General features: G+C 28.4%; 1 protein-coding gene across 2 annotated transcripts; it reads left to right on the top strand.

Annotated features, from left to right (window-relative positions):
- The first annotated feature begins 4350 nt into the window (after positions 1-4350).
- Positions 4351-17163, top strand: LOC111036385 (proton-coupled amino acid transporter-like protein pathetic). Of its 2 annotated transcripts, XM_022318401.1 has the most exons (10): positions 4351-4496; positions 4567-4698; positions 9835-9995; positions 11654-11733; positions 12293-12391; positions 13220-13370; positions 14144-14626; positions 15192-15370; positions 15856-16022; positions 16739-17163. In XM_022318401.1, exons 3-10 carry the CDS (start codon positions 9993-9995, stop codon positions 16966-16968), a joined length of 1392 nt encoding a protein of 463 aa, XP_022174093.1. In that variant the 5' UTR covers positions 4351-4496; positions 4567-4698; positions 9835-9992; the 3' UTR covers positions 16969-17163. The 2 variants fall into 2 exon arrangements, with proteins under 2 accessions (XP_022174093.1, XP_022174094.1); XM_022318402.1 differs by lacking the exons at positions 4351-4496; positions 4567-4698; positions 9835-9995 and adding an exon at positions 12106-12116 and having other exon boundaries at positions 11653-11733.
- The last annotated feature ends 3662 nt before the right edge of the window (positions 17164-20825 follow it).

The following is a 20825-nucleotide window of genomic DNA, read 5'->3' as shown; positions in this document are numbered from 1 at the left end:
CAACACTGAATTAGCTGAAATTAAAACGGAGGAAGATACTATGGCTGATGAAATTGCAGTGCTAAGAGATTCAATCTTTGATATTCATCAATCATTGAACCACCAACTCCAAGATAGATTTAACATTGCTACTGATGTCCATAAACATTATCAAAGATCTAAGAATTTGTTATTTTTCAATATTCCTGATTCGATGGATGAGACACCAGAAATGCTAAATGCTGTAATATCTGAATTATTGTCGGACATGGGATTTAATAACGAGTTCCCAGAGGTCATACGGTTTGGTCATTATCGTGGAAAGAATCGTCCCATTCTTTTGAAATTTAAATTACCTGATGATGCCCAGATGATTTTGAAACAAAAAACTAAACTTTGTTATTTTAAACGTTGGCAAAACGTTAAGATCGGCAAAGATTTAACAATTAACCAGCGACTTCAAATAAAATACCATGATCCTCAATTTATGGGAACTGTGGTAAATAATTAAAATACACAAGATTGATTCAGAAAAAATCTAATAAGTATTTTTTTTTTATACCTACTTAATATATTTTAAGTATAAAATATTATGCAAATATCATTAAGTTTTACTATTGTTTACGATACTATTATTCACTTGATAAATAAGCAACATCCATTTGTGGTACTGTTTTTTAAATTTTATTTTTTGTAATTACTATTACTAAAGTAAAATATATTTTGTAGTCACATATCATTATATTTTTATATAGGTATAAGGTTGTGGGTTAAATTAAAATTATTTTTTAGTAAGATAAAATATGCAGTATAACATATTAAAATACCCATCAAATGTTAATTTCCCCAAAATAATAATCATAAATTACAATATATATTTATTGTTAATATTAAACAGTAATAAATTCTTGAAAAACATAACTTCATAAATTATCAAATGGAAAATTGATATTCCAAAAACATTTAAAAAAAATTAAAGGCATTCTTTTTATGGCTTATATTTTAAATATAATATGTAATACCTATGCGTTTATGTTTATATTATTTTTATTGAGATTAACTATTTTATAACATAATTATAATTAGGTACATAATGTAGCTGAGTAATAACTAATTGATATCTATATTTATTATTTTTACATAAATATACATTTTATTTATTATTTTTACATAAATATATATTTTATTTAATATATCTTATGATTGTATGCACCTAAATATCTAATTAATACTTTTTAATCAAATATTTTGTGACTAGTTTTTAGTAATTTAAATTTATGACTGTGTTTGTTCATGAAATTATATAAATTGCTTTATTGTAATTTAGTAACCGTGTTTTAAAATTACTCTTTAAACTGTATTCCTTGTAGAAAATGTGAATCATCCATATGTACCTACTCAAACTTAATGTTAAAGTCTTTAATTCTGACATGATAAATAACCAGTTATAGATCCTGCACAATTGTATTTACAATTAATATTTGCTAAGTAGGTATGATGACATACAAATTCTATAAATGAAAACCTATTTTATACTATAGTGGTACTTAATACTTAATGAACTTATATTGATTCAATGATGGTGTCAAAATTAGAGTTCTGAAAATACAGTCCGTAATTAAAAATTCCAAGGCTAAGAATAACTAAATATATGAGCTGTGACACATAATTTTCACTCAAATTTAAAATAAAAATGTATCATCTATAATAGATGCAATTTCTTACACTTTCCATTTACTAAATTAAACTTTGAAACCGAATAAGGTAAGGTTTAATAAAGTATTATAAATTTAAGTTGTTGTATGTATGCATGAATTTTTGTTGTTGTTAATATCATTAAAATAAAATAGATAATATAGTATATAAATAATATAAAATATAAATTTATTATTATCGATTCAACGTATAAATTGGGTAAAATAGCTTTTCTTTATTTTCTGGTTATTTCTTTTCTTAATTTGATGGATATAAATACCTAATAACATGAGATCAATGATGGTATACAGAGGCGGACTAGGGCAACTATTCAGCTGGAGAAATCTATAATTTCACCGACCCTTGGCTATTTCGTTATCACAAAATGTAAAAACATAAATAAAGGTAGGTACCTAAAGTGAAAAATTTACTTTTATGAATTAAGAACTTTACATTGACCGCACAAAATTATACCTATAGTAAACATCCTATTAACCCATAAATAGTATATTATATTTTATTATTGTGTACAATTTATTATTAAATAAATACTTGCAGGCTAGACATGGGTATAGTTATCAACTATATTATATATTATTTTCAATTATACTTATTAATTGTTGTTATTCAATGTATGACCTTATTTTTTCTCTTCAGTAAGGAGTTATTTTTTAAATTTAGTATACCTCTTGGATAAAATTAGAAAATGTTTACCACTTTATTCTTACTTATCTTATTCCAATATAAGTTTGCATTTATATAATAATATTAATATTTAATAAAATATTTAAGATAATGCATAGGTAAATGATAAAATATTAATCATCATCAGCATTATTGCTGGGTTTCACTCAAAAAAAAAAGTAAATACTTCTAATACTACAATAGTATAGTTTGGATGTATTAGTCTCTTATTATTTAATTTATAATTTAAATTTTTAAATTGTTATACATTGATCATCATAGTTTTTTTTTTTTATTGATCATTATATAATATAACAGACCAGTAAAGTCCATTAGTAAATCTCTTAAATTTTAACTACAGTTTTTATCATTTTTGTGAAGTTTACATTATCTTTACATTATCTTAACAGTTACAATTACAATTATATATTATCTGTAAGGTTGGTTATTTTTGAGAAGGTTATAATTTTCATATTGTGATCGGGGTTTGGTCTGAGAATTTCTTCGAGTGTGTCCATTAAGTTGAGATTTGTAAGCTCTTGTTGGTACATACAAACAGTTTTATTTGATACTTATAGCTAGTTAGTTGATCTTTCATTTTAAGTTTGATGTTTTTATAAATAATTTTTTGTAATTTGAATAAAACAATATTGGTAATAACCTTGGAATTTTAACTAATAACAAATAATAACATTGATTCATATTTTATGTCAGGATTTATATTATCTGTAGAAATATTGTAAAGCGGTATAATGCAAATAAAAAAAAATTTTAATAAGTAAAGTAGATACCATCAACAATAAAAATATTCTTGAATAGAATTTCTGTGAAATGAACAATTAAACAAATACCACTACTTGTGATGACTGCAAGGTCATCTATTTTATTTTAACCTCATATTTCTTTAATATCAATTGTATCTTACTTAAGTATTGAAATGGATTTTAAGTAAATCGCCATCCTTCATATCAAACAAAAAATCATTTTCAATTGTAATCCTACTTACCTACCTACCTATTTAACCTATATGACTTTATTATCCTATTGAATTGTATAATTTGAATACAGATATTATAATAAATTAATATCATATTTAATAATACTATAATAATATAGTAATATTATTTATTATTAAATATATATAAATATTATCATGTTTTGTAATACTTGAAAAGCTGATTGCCGATAATAAAGAATATTGTTTATCACTGAGATAGATATAATATTGTAAATCATAATATTATAATATTATAATCATATCATATTATACTAAATAATAAACGGATCATGTCCATTCGACCGGAGTTGGGTGGTGCGGTCACGGCGATTTGTGTTATATATATTACGCATACGTCGTGTAATTCGGTAACATCCAGATTCTTGAAATCATACGACTAATTCTCGCATGCGATAAAACTGATAAAAGTGACCACTGGACCTACATTCATGCTCATATTTAGTATAAAGCACAAAGGAAGTTCTGTGGCGGAAGACGTTGTAAAGTTTGATAACGCAGAAATTCTGACGGTCAGTTTGCTAAACGAAGCTGCAAAAGTTTGCAAACATTTCGAATGTCATGATACAGCGTTTGCCCCGTTTAGTTCTAGTAACCAGAATCGTGGTCGAATTTTGCTTAAACTTATGCCTAATCGCTATCACTATTCATATTTATAAAATGACTTATCCCGACTTCGTATGACTTATACCAAGGTTACACAACATACTTCACCAAACCAAGAGCTCACGAATTTCTACCTTCTCGACGTTTCAAACGTTGGCGTTCGCACTGCAAAACGTTTACCGATACAGAATGTCCTCTATAGATTAAGGTCTATGGAACATTCCGTCTCGGTGTAGTTTATTTATTTATTTATTCATTTATTTATTTATTAATATAATATTATAATTTAATTATTTATCGTTGGTACCACTGTGGAACTCCTTCCAAGGAAACCGCGTCTTTCACTCGTTTTTCCTGAGTTTGATAAAAATTGTGATTGCAACTGCTAAAAATTCAAATAGTTTCAACTCTTGGAAGTTGGAATGAGTTTTGTGTTTACTGTATGTCTGTATTACTGTTCGTGGATTAAAAATATTGCAGCATTAAAGAAATTACCATTTATTGCCCTGCACTGTTGGTAAATATATTATTTATCCATCATTCATTTTATAGATCGTTATATTTTATTATAATTATTACATGGTTAGGTTATATTATGGTGGATGCCCGCTGACCGCCTATGCCACATAGTGCTAAGTACAGTACCATTACTGTAGTCAAATGCTCAAAGAATAGTGTACAATTGCCCGTCATGTCTGATGTTTAACTGAGTTAGTAACGTGAGTACAACTTTTACATTATACCTTCAGGTGTGTGTGTACGTATGAGAATACAAAATATGGTTATTGAATGTTTCTGAATGTTCGCTTATTTCGAACTGTGCTTAATAGCAGTGATCATTCATGTATTATTAGTAATTAGTATTATTTTCCTCTACATAGAATCATTCCAATGTCCTTGTACACTCAATCTACCAACAAAATACACACATCCTTACTCACCTTTAGAAAGTCTACTCGGAACTTTATAACATGCGGCACTGTCAGTATTGTTTTCAAGGAATGTTTATAGGTATTTCTAACTTATAAGCAGGGCTGGGATTTATATGTAAATATATAATTTTACTAAAACATAATAAATTTGTTTCACAACGGTTTGCAATAAACTAAGACATATTTTTACATATTCTACTCTACCTAGGTGAGTAGGTACATAATTTGTAAAATTTCTGTTTTAGTTCTACATATTTCAAAATGTTTTAAATTAATACTGAAAAATTAAAAAACTGTCAAATTTACATCATCAAAATTGGTTGTTTAGAAGTATAGGTTTTGAAAAGGTTAACTGTATAGCATTATATATATTACTTAAATACATAAGTAGGATACTCGTAGTACATAGTCAGAGAAAACTTGTGCTCAATATATTAGGCATACATATGTTGAAAAATTTTTTCTTAGTGTTAACTTGAATGTTTAAGAGAGAAAGAAAGAAAAAAAATTGGTTAATTTAATTCTGCTAGGTAGGTACCTACTTGATTTCATAATTCATAGGTTCTACTTGAGTAATTAGACTTTATTTATCTATCATGTATTTGACATTTGATCAAAACAATAGGCAACTTTAGTAGATAATTTATGTGTTTTATTTTAATGAAAAAGTCTTATACCTAAATTATCGTATTTATAACAATATATTGATGTACTATGTGGATTCTATTAAAACCTTTTGCTATCTATTGCATGTATTATGTATTGTTAGACATGTATCAAATAGTTATTTAAATTTGTTTTTATATTGTCAACTTATGTACACAAATTATATTTCTAGTACCTACCTCTTATAAAATATTGATTTGTTTATTATTAATTTAGATGGGGCAAACCTAATAACAATCTCTACAGTTATTACATTTGTAACTTAAATCTATATTTGATTGAATGACAGTAAAAAATAATCATAAAACATTTAAAAACATAAGATTAATATTGTGATAGTAAGATAAAACAAAAAATAAATATGCATAAGAAGAAAAAATATATCTGTGTATAATAAGTAATATAATTACAAAAACAATCCAAATTATGAAAATTAAATAAATCAATTTTGAAGTCATTAGAGAATTTTGTTAATTTATTTATAGGCGAGGTACGTGCAAAAAGGTCCAAATTGCAAATTTCACAAATGCTCCAAAGTACAATATTATTTATAATATAATCGTTTATAATTGGTGAGCTATACCTGGTAAGATATTACTTTGCACTTGTCAATATTTAACGCTATTTTATTTTGATTACACCAAGCCGATAGTGTATTTAAATATATCATCAACCAAAAGTAATTTTTTTTGAATCAGGAAAATGTAAATGATTGACGAATAGTATAAATAACAAAGGGGGCCTAGTAAGATCCTTGTCTAACACCTGATGGAATATTAAAAGAATCAGAGTGAACATTTCTAACTCAATTTCTAATTTGACACTTTGTCTTCTATCATTTCTGTAAGATGTTTACCAAGAAGAAAAAGGGTCACAAATACTGATAAAATGCTACTGATTTGAGAGAATATGGTGATTTATTTTTTAAATACTTTTAAAATCTATAACAATGACAACAACTTTATGCAACAAGTGTACATATTTTTACAAAAAACCATATTGATCATTATTTAGTTGCTATAATTTGATAAAAGTATTGGATATATTTTTTCAGTTACAATGGATTAAAATAATTTAAGAATAATTGAAACAATAGAAATATGACGATAATTCATTATATTCCTGGATTAATGTGCTTTAAAAAACTAATTTCCCAATTTGATAGAAAACAATCACTATTAAGAGATAAGTTATATAAATGTAATGAAGGAACAGCTAACACGTATTTACAATTTATAAAGAGTTAGCTTAAAATCATTTCAGGACCACAATTTATTTTATTAGTGATATTTTATAACATATTTATAACTTCAGTAATGCTTAAAATACACGAGTTAAGATATTCTTCAACTGAATATTGTAAGTGGAAGACTGATGAGTGTTTGTGGTTGAAGTTGAAGTAGACTGATTTTTATAGACACTGGAAAAATAATGAGCAAAACCATCCACAATATCCTGTTTGGAAAGGATAGACATGATTTTCATGGTAAAATAATTCATGATTTGTTTTAATAGAAATTTGAATGTTAAAGATATAATTATTATACCCAATCGAGTTTCTATTGAGATTCACATTTTGCATGCAATTCAGAAAATCTATTGTAGTAACATTTTGAAGTAGTTTTTTTAACATGTGAGCAATTTTTTTCATATAAATTACATCTATGATCTTGGAACTAAACCATATAGGATATTTATTATTAAAAAATGTTTTTTTTCTACAATGGCTATCAATAGTTTTAAAGATAATATCATACAACATATTAATTACGCCATTGAATTGCAAATTGTGGAACAACCGATGTAAATTAATAATAGCTAATAATGATCTAATAATATTATAATCACAATTTATGTAGTCAAATAAAGTGTCATTGAAGTACAAAGGTTAAATATTTAAATGGCAATTTAATTAGTTATAGCAGCATGATACAAATAATCAATTGGGACCAATGCATACAGTTCACATGCCACTTCAACATTTAACGCGTTTGATAAAATTGAGCCGAATGGAATTTTCATAATTTTTATTGTATTAAATTGTTTTAGATTAAGATAAGAAAAATTAGGTAATGCGTCAGACTCAATTTTACCATAGTTATAAGATACAGCTACAACACTAGTTAATGTCCATTGGGTAATTAAAACCGCGTAATTTAATACTTTTGGCATTATTGTAATTACATGAAAATCTATGAACCGTATCAATGTGATCATTTTAAATATTTACATTAGAATTAGGGAGAATGCGAGAACGTAAGCGCCAATTAAAAGTATAGAGAAATCAAAAAATAATTTTATAAGTAGTTGCTCAATATAATTGTTTTTAATAGTAACACAACAGCAATATTTGTTTTTAACAGCCATTAAAACACTACCTACCTTCTCTAATAGCATTGTTGTGAACCCTACATCCGTCACAATGGAAGACAATATAATTAGGAAGAAGACCAAATTCATAGTCGTTTATCTCGTAGCGTTATCACGTTTCCGATAGTACAATAATGTCATAATTTGCCTAAGCAATATTACAAGAAAAAACGTTCAATTTAGTATGTTAAAAAAAAAAAACAAATCTTTGACACGGGCAACCCCGAGCAATACAGCTAGTTATATTATGTAAAACTACAATGTTAACCTAACCTAATGAAAGGGGTCTATCCGCCTTGTAGAATTAATTACTTATCTATACACGAAAAGTCCGGTTATACAAAGTCCATTTTGAAAAAGTTGGACAAAAACTCCCGATACATTTTTTTCTTTTCCAAAAAATACGAAAATTCAAAATTCAAAATATTCTATTAAATTTTCATCTATAATTATTACTTAATAGTTATTAGTAATATAATATTATATATTACTTATTATGCATATAATATTATGAATTATTATTACTGTATAGTGATCGATGTTTATATTGACTTAGGTATTTTAAATTATTATTATTATTACTGTAGTACCTAATCGATGTTTCCATTTTTTAAAATTTTGTTATAGAACTATAATAGTTGTAATGCTACACTTTTTAAATTAACAAATAACATGGTAACCTAATAAAAGTTTTACAGTTTTAAATAAATGTATTCATTTAAATAAATTGCTGTAAGTACTTAGTCGATGACTAAATCCAACAAAATATAATTAATATACTAAATAAAATATAGTTAATTATTAGAATATTAAAATTAATTACATTTTTAAAATTAATGTTAACTATATATATGGTTATAGTTTATACCTATATATAATATTTTATATTTTCGGACATTTTGTCTGACCATGAAAATGTGCTCTGACTTTTTGTCCGACAACAAAAAATGAATCTAAAATTGTTGTCACATTTTTTTCAAAATGTACTATTTGACCGATTATCACACACGCTATATACTAGTTAAAATTTCATTGGCGACGAACCACAAACATTAAAATGTACTGTCCTTCAACAAGACCATCCCAAATATGGCTATTACTCTAGAGGTATTTCGTAAAGTCTAAAGCTTAATTGTATAAATTATAATACATTATAATATCGGTATACTCGTGCGTGATCCGTTTTATACAGGCCGATTATTATACCTTTATCCAGCTCATTGTACGTATCAAATAATTTAGATAATCTAGGGTTATTCTTTGAATGATACACAGTGATTTTTTAACGTATCTCATTGACTGTTAAATGCCATTTTGTTTTCATTTGTATAATGATGATTTTTAGTTGCACAGAGCACACTGACAGACTTTCATTATTTTAAAATACTTATTATAAAATATGTTTTGTGCACAAAATAGGAGTTTTCATCTTTTCACTCAAACCCAAAATAAGTATTTGTTTATAAATATTTATTTTTAAAATATTTAATAGGTATTATTTTTTAATTATAATTCACTTATGTAGAAAGTGATTAGGAATTTGAAATAAATAAACGAGATTATACGTGATAGAAATTGTCTAGACTAGAGAGCGCAACATAAGTGTGATTTATGATGTGTAGCAGTCCTGTTATATGTCCAGATAATAATTATGTTAATTATATTATTATATAATACTATAAAAAACGGCATGTAAATATTATATGAGAATGTCAACGAAATTACTTTATCACGTGTACGGCTCGTGTCAAAGGCCGTTTTATAATGCATATTTTGTAATTGGTGGAATAGCGATGACGCTCATTGGGTCGTGTACTCCCTGACCAGTCAGCCTCTCCACTTTGTTGAATCCGTATGCATTAACCATAGGTACTTTTTGTTTTACAGACCGTGTTTTGAATATAACCGCAGATACGCTTCACAGTACACAGCTCCGCTAGTACAGTGATCGTATGATAATAAAGTCTATTATAGCTGTTATACATAAGTACGGAGTCAAGGTACTTTTTTAACGTGAAAAGAAGCAAACCATTTGAATCGCAATTATGGTAAGTTATATTTTGGATTCTTTCAGCTGAGCGATGAATGTATATTGATTTAACAATAATGTGTTTTTTTGTGTTTCATTGATTTTTTTTCAACAACATCTTTGCTGGTAGGAAAGTGAATCTAGTTGGTACTTTGGGGGATCAAAAGTAAAAACATGTTTTCGATAAAATCGATTATTGTTTTCATGTAATTCTAAAAAAAAATATTGTAGATTCATACGATTTTCACTGAATTTTTATATCCACATTTTCTATACGCCATAAAATTTTCATAATATTTTGACTCATGTTGAACTATTTATAGGCATATGATATTTTCGATTATTATTTGTTTTTTTTTGTTACTTAAGTCGAAAAAAAAATTTCGCTCTGTTAAAAAACTTATAAATTTAATATAAGGTTCCTCTTAAGTTGTTGTTAGTGGAAATTAAAAAAAAAGTTGATCATAAATCCACAATAATTTTTTATGAGCGTTTGAATTTAGAATTTTGACATAAAAATTTTAAAATCACGAAAATTTGCAAATTATTTTAAGTTAGAAATTCATAAAAAAATTTCTTTTGACGTCTAAGATTTTAAAATTTAATATGAGATTCCTTACAAGTTTATTTACCTTTATAAAAAAAAAAAATGTTCATCGGAAAGTCAAATTAAATTTTTATGAGCGTTAGAAGTTGAAATTTCTACTACATCGGATATTCAGTATTCATTCGATTTCTCATGTGACGATTTTCTTATTTTGTTGTAATTTTAAAACAAATATTTCTACATACTTGAAATTTATACCATATGTTTATTTTATCAATTGACAGTCTAAATAAAGTTTTCAAAATATTTTGACTCGTTTTGAGCTGTTTACGGACATTTTTATTATTAATTTTTTTTAATTTTTATTTTTCTATAAATGTTAATAAAATATTATTTGTTGGTTAAATTAAATATAACGCTCCTGATATATTGTTACAATTTCAGTTGAAAAATATTGAAAATAAATAGTCACAATTTTGTTTTATAAGCATTTCAAGTTCAAATGTTGACAAAATGTATCAAATTTAAAATGTACAAATTATTTTGTATTTAAAAATGTTTATAAAATGTTAAACTTTTTAGTCTTTTTTAATAATCGTATTTGTATACAATGAATTTATATCATTGAATTCAAATGTAACACCATCCATTACAGCGACCTACTTATAACCTACTGTACAGCAGATCAACATCCACTCACCCGCTTTTTTGTTTATTAATTTATTATTATTATAATTTTATGAATTATTTTATTATCATACGATTTTAAAGATTAACACTTCAGGTTTTAAAAAATCTGTGACAAGTTGTACTACTAAAAATTAACATAAAGCCATAACAATTTTTTGAGCAATCAAAGTTAAAATTTTAACGAAATTAGATGTTAACGTATAATAAAGATTTATCTTCAAAAATTGTTGTTATTGTTTTGTAATTCAAAACATTTTTATAGTAGATGTTTGAAGCATTACACTAGTATCACTTAAATTATGATTTTGTATGTACAATGAAATGTTCAAAATATTAAGTCTAATTTGATTGAACATTTTTAATATCTTATATAAAAAATTGTATTAATTTATATCTTCTTGAGAAATAAATAAATAACATGTTTGTTGTTTTCATTTTAGGGTTCGCAAGACACTGAACTGGGACTCCAGTCTTTGTTATTAGACGAAAAGTCCAAGATGAAAGAAATACTGCCAAACATGTGAGTTGTATTAATATAGTATGTTTTTTTTTGTTCTCAAATTGCGTGTGTTATAGCTAATTTGGTCGTTAATCTACATTTAAAGCTAGATTACAATATAATTTAATAGTTGGTAATTATATTATCGATTATCATATGTAATGGAGATTAATAATACATAAATTGTGTAACTAGATAAATCTCTTTTCAAGTGTATTTATGCTTGGCGTTTTGATTTTAATTGTTCAATGATGATTTAAAAAAATTTTTTTTTTGATTTTCATATTCTATTAATTTCAAATATTAAAATGTTTTTGACATTTTGTTACATGATGTAAAACTCAATAAATGGTTTTGATATTCAATACAAGTTTTGCTGGATTGGTTTTATAGAAGTGAATAAAGTAAATTATATTATATTTTTATCTATTCTCATATTTATTCATTGAGGACTAAAATCTATTTTACTAAAATATGTTTCATTGTTACCCTACCAAAACAAAGGTCAAAGAATCATAATTCATAATTATTATTTAATTTTATATTTTTATTTTCACTTTTATGTACTTACTTTCTGAAGAAAACCAAGCAATATTTTAGAGAAGGTTGAAGATACACGTCTCAATGGCATCGACTACTTTGATCCATTCCTTGCCAGAAACTTGGAACACCCAACCACGTAAGTGTTGACAGTGTAGTATCTACCTATCTATTTACCTATATACATTATATACATTATTCCTTAGATGCAATACTAATCATGTAATTCAGTGCATGACATCATTATTTTTGGTGTTGATAAATATAGGTACTATTGATTTAATCAATGTTTAAATCTATTTTATAAATTCAATAACTGTATATTAGATAGTGCCATAGAGGCAAGGATGAACAAGATGCTTGAAAAAGTATTTGGAAACAAGATATTAGATTTATAAATTTTAACTTCTAGTCTCTCGATAGTTTAAGAACATTTAAAATTTCCTCAAAGATACTATAGATACATTTTTTTTCTCAAGATATATACATCATACTAGGTACCTAATACTGTATTTAAGATACAAGATGCATTTCATCAAATGATAATAAGAGTATAATATTTATAAATAATATTTTTTTTTAATTTGATAACTATCTAGAATAGACTAAGTTCTGTTTTTAAAATAGACAAAAAGCATAAATATTCATTTGTTTGTATCTGTACTCTGGCACACGAAAGATCATAACCGCTTTGAATGTAAACTAACGGGTTTCCCTCACTTTGTGCACTCAGTGTATGTCAAATATGTGGGGATGTGAATAATTAAAAGCTTTTCGGATAAATGCTTTACAGTAATGATCTCTTGTGAGCTGGAGTATAGAAGCTTTACTCAAGAAAAAAAGATAAAAGTCCAAGATACAAAAGTATCTAAGTTACTGCCTGCCTATCTCTGCGTAGGGTAAGGGTACCTGTACCTATATGAATAATTTCAACACTATTACATACTAATAATTTCAATTTTTGCAGCAACGGCGAGACACTGACTCATTTACTCAAAGCGTGTCTAGGAACTGGCATATTGGCCATGCCGCTAGCTTTCCAGTGCTCAGGACTTATAACTGGCATATTCGCAACAGTGTTTGTATCATTGGTATGCACATATTGCTCATATTTACTGGTTAGTATAGTCGCATTTTTTAAATATTCACACTTATTAGAGAATTATAAATGTTTAAATAGAAATCTCTCAGTTTTTGTCCAGAAGTTAGGTTTTTTTCCCTAGTTAGCAGTTAAAATATTTAATTTACCCTAAAGACGGTTCTTAATGGCTAACATTCTGTATAATAGTGATTTGTATATTATACATCAATTTAAGCCAAATCTTTATACCAGTGAATATTCTTAAGACTTGGTATCTCCGATGACAATTTGAAATGCCCATTTAGAAATTGGAAATTATTTGTTTGATTGTCTTCATCTCTGCGTCAAAGTCACATAGAAAAGTTCAGCAAATGAAGAAATTATAGTTACATCATCCATGGGGAATTCAAATTATAATTTTTGTGAACCGCTCTTACACTGCAAATGAGGTTTTGAACAATTATGGTTCTGGAGAGTCACATATGAAATTTTAACCAATAAAGTTATGGGGATTAAACTTACTTAGTCAGATTTCCAAGAGTTAGCAGTAGACTCTATTACCTGTCATCAGTAGTCAATGATGCTCCCTTAATTACCTGTCTTAAAGCAAAAATTCTAGTTGCGATTCTGCCATATTCACGGGCTAAATCGAAAAAGGCCTTAAACACATTTTTTTAATTATTAATAAGCTTTAATTTCTTCACAATTCTGTGCAATATTTATTATCAGTCAAAAACTTTTTTCTCATCTAAATTTTTGTTCAGTGTTTAGTATAAGTATCATCCATGTTAAACTCTTGTTCTTTTACAGGTGAAATGTGCTCACACGCTCTACTGGCGAACAAAAGTGTCATCCATGAGTTACGCAGATGTGGCTGAAGTGGCGTTTGCCAACGGACCTGAGTGGTCTCGAAAGTTCTCGTCGCTAACCAGGCAGTCTGTGCTCTGGCTGCTGTTTGTCACATACTTCGGAACATGTAGCGTGTACACAGTGATCATCGCCTCAAACTTTCAACAGCTGTTCACATACCACATGGGTTACGAGCTTAACATCCGGTATTTCATTATGATACTGCTGATACCGCTTATATTGCTGAGTTACGTGCCCAATCTCAAGCATTTGGCGCCCGTATCTATGGTGGCCAACCTGTTGATGGCCTCTGGACTAGGTGTCGCATTCTACTATACGCTGTGTAATGTACCTAATATTTCAGAAAGGCCGGCCGTGGGGACATTTGAAACGTTCCCAACATTCTTCTGTCTCACCGTATTTGCCATGGAAGCCATTGGAGTGGTACGTTATGCATTATCAGAAAGTGCTTTAAAATTGTGTAAAAATAAAAATGGGTTCATAGACAATAAAGTAAGAAAGATACTTCCAATGGGCAAACACCAGTGATTTTTGTACATCAATTATTTTGTGTACAGCTCAAAGTACTTTTTGATAATACTTTTTGTCGACTGTTTCTTAACAAATCTTTTTTCTTAAATAACGACTAATATTTTTAATTTTACTAATTGAGATACTGCACCGATCATGAACGGTATTATATTGTTTCTTATAAATTTTTGGAATTTTTTATTTTATAATTTTACAAAAGCACAAAATCAACATACAGCATGAAAATATTATCTTGCTTATATTATCATAAATATACTTATAATAACTAATTTATTCATACCTATAAATTACAAAAGTTATAAAGTTAGATTAGGTTAGGCTAGGCTGCATTGAAGTCTTTTTTTGCGTGTTTGAGTCAACAAAATCACATTTATGTATTTGACATTGTACTACCTAAACTTAGACCATTTTATTATTTTTTTTGTTTGTCATCATGTGTCATATTTTCTTATTGTAGGTGATGCCATTGGAGAACAATATGAAAACACCCAGGGACTTTTTGGGAGTTTTTGGTATGTTAAACATTGGTATGGGAGGCGTGACCATTGTGTACATTCTGCTTGGTTTTTTCGGTTACTTGAAGTACGGTGAAGCAACAAAATCGAGTATAACGCTAAACCTACCCACTGAGGACGTGTGAGTATAACATGATGTACCTAACTTAATACACCTACATATCTCAAATTATTTTTTCCCCTGTAACTACCCAATTTACTTCTATGTTACTTTAACCCATCTCTTTCAATGCCCCCCCCCCTCCCCACTCTATTTAAACATTTTTACACAGCCAAAAGTTTGTGCATAAAATCTATAATGCCACATCAATGCATCTATGCCACGCCTCACTTCAGAATTGTATACTGTTGACTGCATTAATAATGCATACATCTGCCAAAATTGAATACACATATTTTTATGATAAATGTAATTTTGTTAATTAGGAACACATAAATGTGTATAGACTGTACAGTATTGTTCGTGAAACAAATTTTTTTTTTATATACATTTATTTAATGAAAAAAATGTTTCTTAGGATCCAGGTTGTGAACTGGACTATAAAATATTATAAAGATAACTTTGCTACTTTTAACATTTTAATATTTGTCGGTGTATGTTTACAGTGCTGCACAAGTGGCTAAAATATGCATTAGCTTAGCCGTGTTCTGCACATACGGTCTACAGTTCTTTGTTTGCTTGGAAATCATGTGGACGAAAATCAAGGAAAACTTTGAAAAAGCCACAGCCTATCACAATTATGTCTTGAGAACAGTTCTTGTGACCATGTCTGGTATGTAATGCTTAATATTAATATAAAATGCATAAATGTAACTTTCAAGCAAGCTTTAACATGTTATTTTTTTTCTTGTTTTCCTTTGAAAATATGTGATTTTAAATTTTGAATACTTTAAAATTTTAATTTCCCTGTATTGTGTGTCACTATATTTTGTCATTGTTTATTTCCTAAGAATGTTGGTTATTATAAATACAAATATATTTTTCAAGTACAAATGAGGTTTGCTGTTGGAAAAAAATTACTCTTTGTCAACACGTTGTATTAATTAGCCTTTTAAATTTTAAAATGTTTATAACTTGCTTTAAAATGTAAATATCAAAGAAAATCTACAAGATTCCCAATATGATATTCTTACCTTTCAATTTGATAACACTACGATTCATCCTTACATTAGCTAATAACGCAAAATTGCTTCTGGTAAACACCAACTGTCTGTGTTATACATACATAGACAACACATGCAGGTGACCTTTATTATAGGTTTAGTTTTTCTGGTTGCTTCTACTCTTTGGGAATGACCACCCGTCACTAAATTTTTTTGGTTTAAGCAATGTTTTCTGAAATGCATTCTCTTTTGTGAGGATCCCCAATTTCTAAGTTTATTTTCCCCTTCTCCCTTAAAAAAAATGTTTTCTAAGTGTGCCAATAACTGCAAATAATTGATATTTGTTTTATAATAATAATATGTTTGAATGGTTATGTTTTTACAGTGGCAATCGCAGTGGCTGTACCGACAATTGGTCCATTCATTGGGCTCATTGGAGCCTTCTGTTTCTCGCTGCTTGGCATAATTATGCCTGTGGTTATAGAGTTCACAACATATTGGGACAATGTAACTGTTTGGATGACTGTTCGAAACACAGTACTGATCGCCGTTGGCATAATGGCACTGATATTTGGCACGGTCAACAGCATTGCTGATATCATCACCACATACTAGCCCGACACAACCCAGCCAGTTATGTCCACCATCAATTCCACTCTAATTCATTTAAACTATTACAGGGAGTTCTTAATAACGGAAAAATCAGTTGGTACGAAGTGATTCCGTTTTAAGAAAGACTTACTGTATTATAAAAATTTAAATATCAATCTAATAATATAGGCATTTAATATAATTGTATAATTATGCTCTAGGAAATAAATTTTATTTTATTTAAATTATATTTGTATCAAAATAAAATTTTTATATGGTAAAAATAGATTAATTTAAAAGAACAGTGTTTTTCATTAAAATAGATTTGTTAAGATTGACTGAAAAAAAGTCGTGAAAATATACAGGTTTACAAAAAAGTTTTTTTTACTTATTAAATAATATTAACATGGTAAATTTGTTGAATTGGTAGTTGTGGCTCTTGCAAATGAAAACCTTGTCTACCACCTATGTGGCTATTAATATAATTGTCTATTCAAAATATATAAATATCTTGGTTTGGTAGATTGGTCACCGGAAACCGATACCAATAAGTGATTGCCACTATTAATAATCTTCATCATCGTTGTTTCATTCAATGTTGCCCGTCGACCTCTGCACGGAAGTATGTAAAGCATAGGTTTAAATAATAACACATGCAGCATTATTATTGAATTGGGTAAATCATGGAAGGGGATGTAAAAGTGTAAAAAAAAAATGCCTTTTTCAATAATTAAGTGTCCTATTGTTCAAGATTTAATTTGAAAGGACAATACATAAAACTTTTTTGAAAAAGATGGATTACATCAATCTAAATTCAAGCATTTTATTTAATAGGTAAAAATATGTTTAAAAAACAATATTATTTTTAAGGGTGCTTTAGTTAGCACATTGAACATTAATGTTTAAGTACCTATAACATTATTTTTATTCTATCATTGTTCGATCTGTGTTTTTATTTGATCCATACAGGCAAGATTGCAGGACGAGGACAATTTGTATGGTCAAGTAAAACTTTAGATTGTGGGACATAGATACTCTGTTCTATTATATACATAATATTCTATTACTACTTTAAGTATTTAGGTTTAGGCATAATATAAAAAGTCTGAATAGTCAAGACCAATTTTTATAAATATAATTTATAAATATATTACAACACCTTGTACAATTACCTAATATTTAGTTGTTACTAGCTGTCGACTAACCTGTAAATTAAAAAAAACTGATTATTTTGGCTTGTTTGCCTATATTATACTAGGTATAACATCCTTAATTTATTTTTAAACGTAAAATAAATAACACAATGTTAAGATCTCATCTAACTTTATAACATTATTTATTCTTATATTTACATAATATATGCTTTTTTATATAATAGTATAAATTGACTATTTACCCGAGTACCTGCACACCAGCCTTCTCTCCTGAAGGGCCTGTGATATATCGATCCCCTTTTTCATACAAATTAGTACTAAAGGGTAGAAAAATTAAATTCCAATGTTTTGAAATTGAGACGACTGGATTGACAAATTTTGTTAAAACATATTGCTCAACAGTAGTATCTAAAAGAGTTGTAATATTTAATTGTTTACCCACAACCTACCTACCCCCCCCCCCACCCCTAAAAAAACTTGTAATTTGCTTTTAAATTAAAATACATTACAAATCTTATGAAATGCTTTCGATAATAATCCAACATTTCAATTTCATAATGTCATTTCACTCTAATTTTAGAAATTATTATGATTTTAAATCATAATCATTATTGTGCAAATATTTACTATGTTGCGTGTGGGTCAGAGAAAATAAAAATGCTCCGATATCATCTTAATATTCATTGATGCTATTAATTTTGAAAACGATATTGTTGTTTCCATCAATATAAATACTATTTTTACAAAGTGGTCCTTCGCCCAAACAATGAGGATAAAAATATTGAACGTTTTAATTAAAATCTAAATTGTAACTTTAAATTCAAAATACCTATATTGTAATTTTTTGATTTTAAATAAATAAGTTTTTAATTTGAAATTTGCTATAAATTATGCCTTAAAAGATAAAAATTTTCAATTATCACAGAAAATATAGCTTATATTATTATAATTTATATAGTGGGAAGGTTTTGATAAGAAAGGGTATAAGTTAGTTTTATAAAAATTTAAAATTATGCTTTCTCGACTTTTGGCACTGTTGTTATTTGGTTATCTTAATAGATAATATATCAAGAAACATAGACCTTATACTTGACAAGCAATATTATTTAGGTATTCAGTGGGACAAGCAATGAGTGTATGGCAAGCGTAGCAACATATAGTTCGCTTTTTGATTACTTGATTATTCGTACGCACGGTAGGTTAGGTTATTTATAGGTAAATAGATTATTGTATTCTGTCGTAAGGACAGGCTAAATCACAGAAAGATGTTGTTACGTCGTTTGTAATCCTGTTTTATACACAATTCTTGCTAGTAGTTGTAGTTTAAGAAATGAGATAGCCAAATATCAGCGTTACCAGTCGATAAAGTATAATATTACATATTTTAAAACTGACATATCTTTTCTCACCAAAACCGTCCAATTATGTAATCATGCAAGAATTCGAGCTTCAATAGTTCTTAAATAGCAGTGGTCACTGCTTTTTTATAATTTTTAACATTATACCATGATTTATAAGTTATAACACAGTTAATGTTTTCAATTGTCTTGCTACAGAAAACTGTAGGCACAGGCCATATTTGTATATTACATACATAATATGTGTATTGCTTTTAAAATATTTGGTATGATGGTGTCCCTGAACTCGTTGATGCAGTTGGAGGCTGGTGACGGGCGGAGTGGTCCGTGACCTATATATTTCGTATACTACGACGGCGATAATTGCCTGTTGATTTATTTGCACTCGAGCTTAATCTCCGACGATCACAAGCGGCAAAAGACAGCATACGATGCGCAAATAATGCAATTAATAGAGATTCACCAGGTGACGAGAATGGCAAATGTAACGCCTACTCTGTGCAGATCAGTGATGATGTTATAATACGACTCAACTAGTCGTATGAAAAGATTTTTTCTTGATAGCGGCCGGCGTCATCGTTCACGTTGCACAACACTGGATTGGTCGACGGAAGGATAGCAACGACGATGTTTACAACTGGTTTACTTTGTTTTTCACACACACCGTGATAGCTGATGATGGGGTGGAGAGGGGGTTACAAGTTCGCTAACATCCTCGTCCGCGGTGCGTTCACGTAGATTGGTTCGTGAGGAAAAAGGTGGTTGAACATGCTCCCCCAAGGAACCCCCTCTTCACATAATCTTGTAGCACCGCTGATAATAAGTACCTAAGACGCCACATCAATGGTCATGGAGTTGGTAGATGTAGCGTCATCGGGTCCCTTACGCCAAAGAGAGCTCTGCTCACTAGTTTCACTTGATATTGCAAATGCGTTCAATTCGGCAAATTGGGCTATCATAGTAAAAGCACTTCGAACAAAGGAATCCCGAAGTATCTAAGAAACATTATACGAGACTACTTGATCAACAGATACCTACTTTATGGCGAAGGCAAGAAGAGGAAAATAACTTGTGGCGTACCGCAGTGGTCGATCCTTGGACCGACCCTTTAGAATATTATGTACGATGACCTGTTACACATTGACTTAAACACACTACGACTAGAATTAACGGGACAATCGTCCACCGGACTTTTAGCTTTCGTGGATGATGTCGCACTCATAGTGACTGGACGCACGACAGATATTCTGGAAGAAAGAGCGAATTAGGCGCTGGAGAAAGTTTCTAAGTGGATGAAGACGAATGATTTGAAATTGGCCGTCAACAAGACCGAGTGTGTGATGATAACGAAGAAAAGAGGGTACAAGGA

This window comes from Myzus persicae, unplaced genomic scaffold, assembly GCF_001856785.1.
Source record: "Myzus persicae strain clone G006 unplaced genomic scaffold, MPER_G0061.0, whole genome shotgun sequence".
Lineage (NCBI taxonomy): Eukaryota > Metazoa > Arthropoda > Insecta > Hemiptera > Aphididae > Myzus > Myzus persicae.
The sequence above is the reverse complement of the archived record's forward strand: the minus strand, read 5'-3'. Positions and strand labels throughout refer to the sequence as shown.